General features: G+C 42.6%; 1 protein-coding gene across 1 annotated transcript in view; it reads right to left on the minus strand.

Annotated features, from left to right (window-relative positions):
• Positions 1-417: 417 nt before the first annotated feature.
• LOC122564275 (coagulation factor XIII A chain-like) overlaps positions 418-4,533 on the minus strand; it is a 100,582-nt gene continuing 96,466 nt past the window's right edge. The window contains exons 14-15 of the mRNA XM_043718950.1: positions 4,405-4,528; positions 418-1,593 (exon numbers count right to left, since the gene is read on the minus strand). Coding sequence (XP_043574885.1) covers positions 1,455-1,593; positions 4,405-4,528 — 263 coding nt within the window. The 3' untranslated portion in view covers positions 418-1,454. The remainder of the gene's footprint in view (positions 1,594-4,404; positions 4,529-4,533) is intronic.

Raw genomic sequence — 4,533 nt, forward strand, 5'->3', positions numbered from 1 at the left:
GGCTAGGGGATGGCAGTACCCTCAAATTCTGGTAACATGAAACTCTGTCAGCCTGAATATTGCAATGGCCCTCAACTGCAAAGGAGATAGGTCCAACAAGTCATTGCAAGTACCCCTGAGTGGTACTGCCTTTTGCAACATGGCCTTTGTTCTGGGACACTTATAAGCCCAGGCATGTGTAACCACAATCTCTAAAGTGCTCAGTTGCCAGGGTATGTGGTCGGCAAGTGTGGAGGGAGGACAGGATGAAGCTCTTGACCATGTGTGGGATGCTCTGTGCAGGGAGAGAATGAGACAATTTCCTGGTAAAGAACCAGTACAGACATATTCCATACAAAACTGTCAAAGTTTCAGAGGCCCCCAATGTACAACTTCTCTCATCTTTGATAAACTATGATTCTGGTCCTATATTGATGCTGTTACATGACATAAACGTAAAACTACTCGCTCATACAATATTATCTATTTCTTACTGGCTACAAAAGTATGTAAAGCAATATGGAAATATTCAATATTGTGCTTTTCACTGCAGTTAAAGAAAAGCAAAAGTTTTAATGGCAATTAGCACTTACATTAAGAAAAAAAGCATGATCTGAATACTTTTGAAAGGAAAAAGGGAGCAGATCGCTGCTTGGAGACAGCCAAAAGGTGTAAGATTCTGTAGCTTCCAGGTACACACTGCAGCTTCTCTGCTTCCCAGGTCCCGATGCCACCACCCTCCCATTCCCTGTCAGATTGTCAACCTGTCAACCACCCTCAACTGCAGAGGAAAGAAGTCAATGCAAATAATTGCTTGGGGGTGGGAACGGGACATGGAGAAGATTGCATCCAAATGTGATTCCCCTTGAGGGTGAACAGCCCGCTGGTAAACACTAGACGGGCTGATGCATGAAAAACATATCTCTGGCACTTGCGCATCCCATACTCCAGAACAGATCCAGAGAGGACACAGGAAAATAGTTGAGAAAGTAAGTGAATGCAAACATCCCTTTCTTTCAGATACCCAATAAAATTACAAGCTGCAGGGCTATATCTGCATGTATCTTTTGATCCAAGCTTTCTGTGACACATTATGTATAGCCATAGGTGAAAAGAAGTAACGCCCTACTGATATAATCCCTGCTCTGGTTTTTATATATATATATATATATATATATATATATATCCAGTACACAATAACATAAGCACCACAGAGTTTGAAAGATGTTAGAGCACGGTTGGGTAAAATGTAACAAGGATAAATTCTTAAGTGCTGTCATCAATTTGATATTGGTTAAAGTGAAAAAAAGTTGTTACAGAATAGCACTGGAAACAAGCTCAAAAACAGAGGATGAATACGTTAGAATTCCCTTTTAAATTTTTCAATTAATACACACTCCAGATTACATCTTCAGAAAACTCCCTTTTTTAAGGCGCATTAGAAGAAGATTCTTTGTTTGCTCCATTTATATTTCCTATGTAACATTTAGTTCTAATTCTCCGATGACCTGCTTCAATGCACTGCTGTCCAGGCTCGCTATCACTTTGCGCTGACCCCGTTTCTTGGGCACAAACACTTCCTTTGTTGTTAAAGTGGCATTGTCTTGGAGGATACTGCAAACAGAAAATGTTATTTGTGTTACAAACTTGTTCAAATTTGATGTTAAAGCTTACCTCATCAGGATAGAATCTCAAGAATGCCAAATTTTCTTTGACTATTCGTGTGCACCAAACAACCCCAGTACCCAGTGGCCAACCACTTTAACTCCACCTCCCACTCCGCCAAGGTCATGCAAGTCCTGGGCTTCCTCTGCCGCCAAATCCAAGCCACCCGCCAATGGAGGAAGAATGCCTCATCTTCCACCTCGGGACCCTTTAAACACACAGCATGAACATCGACTTCACTAGTTTCCAAATCTCTCCTACCCCCCCACCTCCCAGATCCAACCCTCTAACTCAGCAACGTCCTCTTGAACTGTCTTGCCTGTCCATCCACCTTCCCACTTGTCTCCACCCTCATCTCCGATCTATCACTATCACCCCCCACTTGCACCTACCTATCACCTTCCCAGCTACCTTCCCCCACCCCCACCCTCCTATTTATCTCTCAGCCCCTTTCCCCCCTGACATTCCTGTTGAAGGGCTTATGCCTGAAATGAAGACTCTCCTGCTTCTCGAATACTGCCTAGTTTACTTATACTTGTTATAAACTGCACAAATTCATGCACAGCCATCAGTCTGCTGTAAACTGAAGGAGCATGTCTGTGCATTGTGCCTTTTCCAACTTTTGGGATAACCATTGTCTACTGTAAACCAACAGCAATGCCTTAATCAGGAATTGACTTGCTTGAACTGAATTTAAAATCAAATTTGGCCATTAACCATTCAATGGTACATTAACTATTTATCAACCAGAGTCTAAGTTCCCACTGATTGGGACATTTTTAAATGCAGTACAAATGATTGTTCTGTTTGAGATTTGGTATTCTTGCGATTTTGTCCTGATGAATGTTAGATGGAAAATTTCAAGAAAGCATATTCAAGTTCTATGCAACAACCAAGCATTTATGTTTAAGAATAATCCCCAGGCTACATTTACGTTTGAACATAATATCATAACTTGACTTTCAGCATTTTGTGTTTCATACCACTCCTTTTGTGTTAGCTTGTCATTTAAATTATTCACACTGACTTTCTTTGCCCTTAAGTCAGTCATTATCCCTTAGCCAAGAGAGTAACCAGTTCCCAGTGTAAATCTATCACTGAGAAGTTAGTTAAGCGCTGACTGATATAATTCAGCTGAACACAATGCTACAGATACTGGATGTCAGAAATAAAAACAAAATCAGAGAAAGAGAGTAAGTGGACAGGATTTACCAGGTTCCTTGGAGGTGTGGGGGCCCAGGAGAATTGGAGAGGGGCATGGGCGAAGGTAGAAAAACTCCAAATGAAACTTTTGGCTGGATTTCCAATACATAGAGATATCCTTGTGATTTTCTCATCTTCACAGTGGAGATGGCAACCAACCCAGCAGTGCAGGGAAACTCCTGGAGGGAGCTGAGGGCAAGTCATTAACAGGAACTTTCCCAGGTTTGTGTCATTTTACAGATGCCAGAGTTCATAGTGAGAGTATCCAGCAGCCTGAGGGTTACATGACATCTGCCATTTAATCCCTAAGAAGAGGGAGTCTGCTATCCAATGGCAGACACAGGCCTGTCTCTGTACCTCTCTCTCATGAATACCGCTGTCACTGAGAGTGACCGAGCTCAAGACTCTTCCTTGAGTGAGAAAGATTCAGCGCAGTGTTTCAGAACAAATCTTTGTCAGAACAGGAAAGAAAAAGTGAGACGTGACAGCATTGCTTGAAACCTTTTCCAGTCTTGAAAAGTGAACTTTGTTTCTCTCCCCACAGATGCTGCCTGACCAGGTGAGAATTTCCAGTAGCTTGGCTCTTCAGTTTGGAGCCATTCATTTGTGGAGAGAAAGCAAAATTCTGGGTGGTATTTCCAGGATACAGACTGATAGCTGCTGGCAAATTCACCATGTGAGGAACCGAAGAAATCATCTCCATTTCTCTCCCACTCTGGGGCATGAGATGGAAGCGTTCTTAGTTGCTTGCTTGCTATTTCTGATTAAAGGAACATGTGCAACATCTACAGAGTCTCAGGAACACCAAAAGAATGGATCTTCCTCCCCCTTCACCCCCAATGCCACTATCACCCCTCACCATCCGAACCCACTCCTGTTCCCTCAACTCCTTCTGCTGAATGAAGGAATAGAAAACTTTGCTTTTACATTTTCTGTCAATTTTCCAACTTTTACCTGATGTAAAACAGATGGAAGCGACGTTGAGTTTTTAATAAGAAGATATGTTAATAAAGGAACACACAGCCGGAAACATTATTTAATGAGGAAATCCAGCGGATGCTGGAAATCAGAAATGTGAAATTACTGGCAAGACTCAGCAGGTTCTGCAGCATTAGAGGAGAGAAATAGAATTAACATTTTGGCTCCAATGACCCTTTCTCAGAAATGGTTGTAGCCATGAAAAGGTTGGTCTAAATGCTGAGGGTGAGGTAAGGGGATGGGGGGAAGGAGTAAATGACAGGTGGAGATGGAGCGCAGAGAGAGAGAGAGAGAAACACAGTTAGACAGACAAAAGATCAGGTAACAGACAGCCTGGGCGAGTGAAGGCTGCTAATAGGACAATGGGTGTGGCTGACAATGGAGTGGTTTTTGTAGCAGTCCACATGATCACAAGGCCTGGTGTGTGGGGGTTGGGGCAAGGACAGTGGAGAGAGTGCTCAGGCCCTAAAATTACTGAACTCTATATGGAGTCCCAAGGACAATTGAGTCCCCTTGCATTATTTAATGCAAAGGTTTGATTACATTTCTATCACTTATGCTGATTTTGATTTTCCTTACCTGAACATCTTTAACTTTGCCTTCTGTGTATCAAGTCCATCAATGCGAAGAACCAGATGTTTGAGAGGCTTTCTGAGAGGGTTTGTAAATTCAATCATTAGGGTTACCTCATGCCCAAGCATCACTGGG

This window comes from Chiloscyllium plagiosum, chromosome 29 (assembly GCF_004010195.1).
Source record: "Chiloscyllium plagiosum isolate BGI_BamShark_2017 chromosome 29, ASM401019v2, whole genome shotgun sequence".
Lineage (NCBI taxonomy): Eukaryota > Metazoa > Chordata > Chondrichthyes > Orectolobiformes > Hemiscylliidae > Chiloscyllium > Chiloscyllium plagiosum.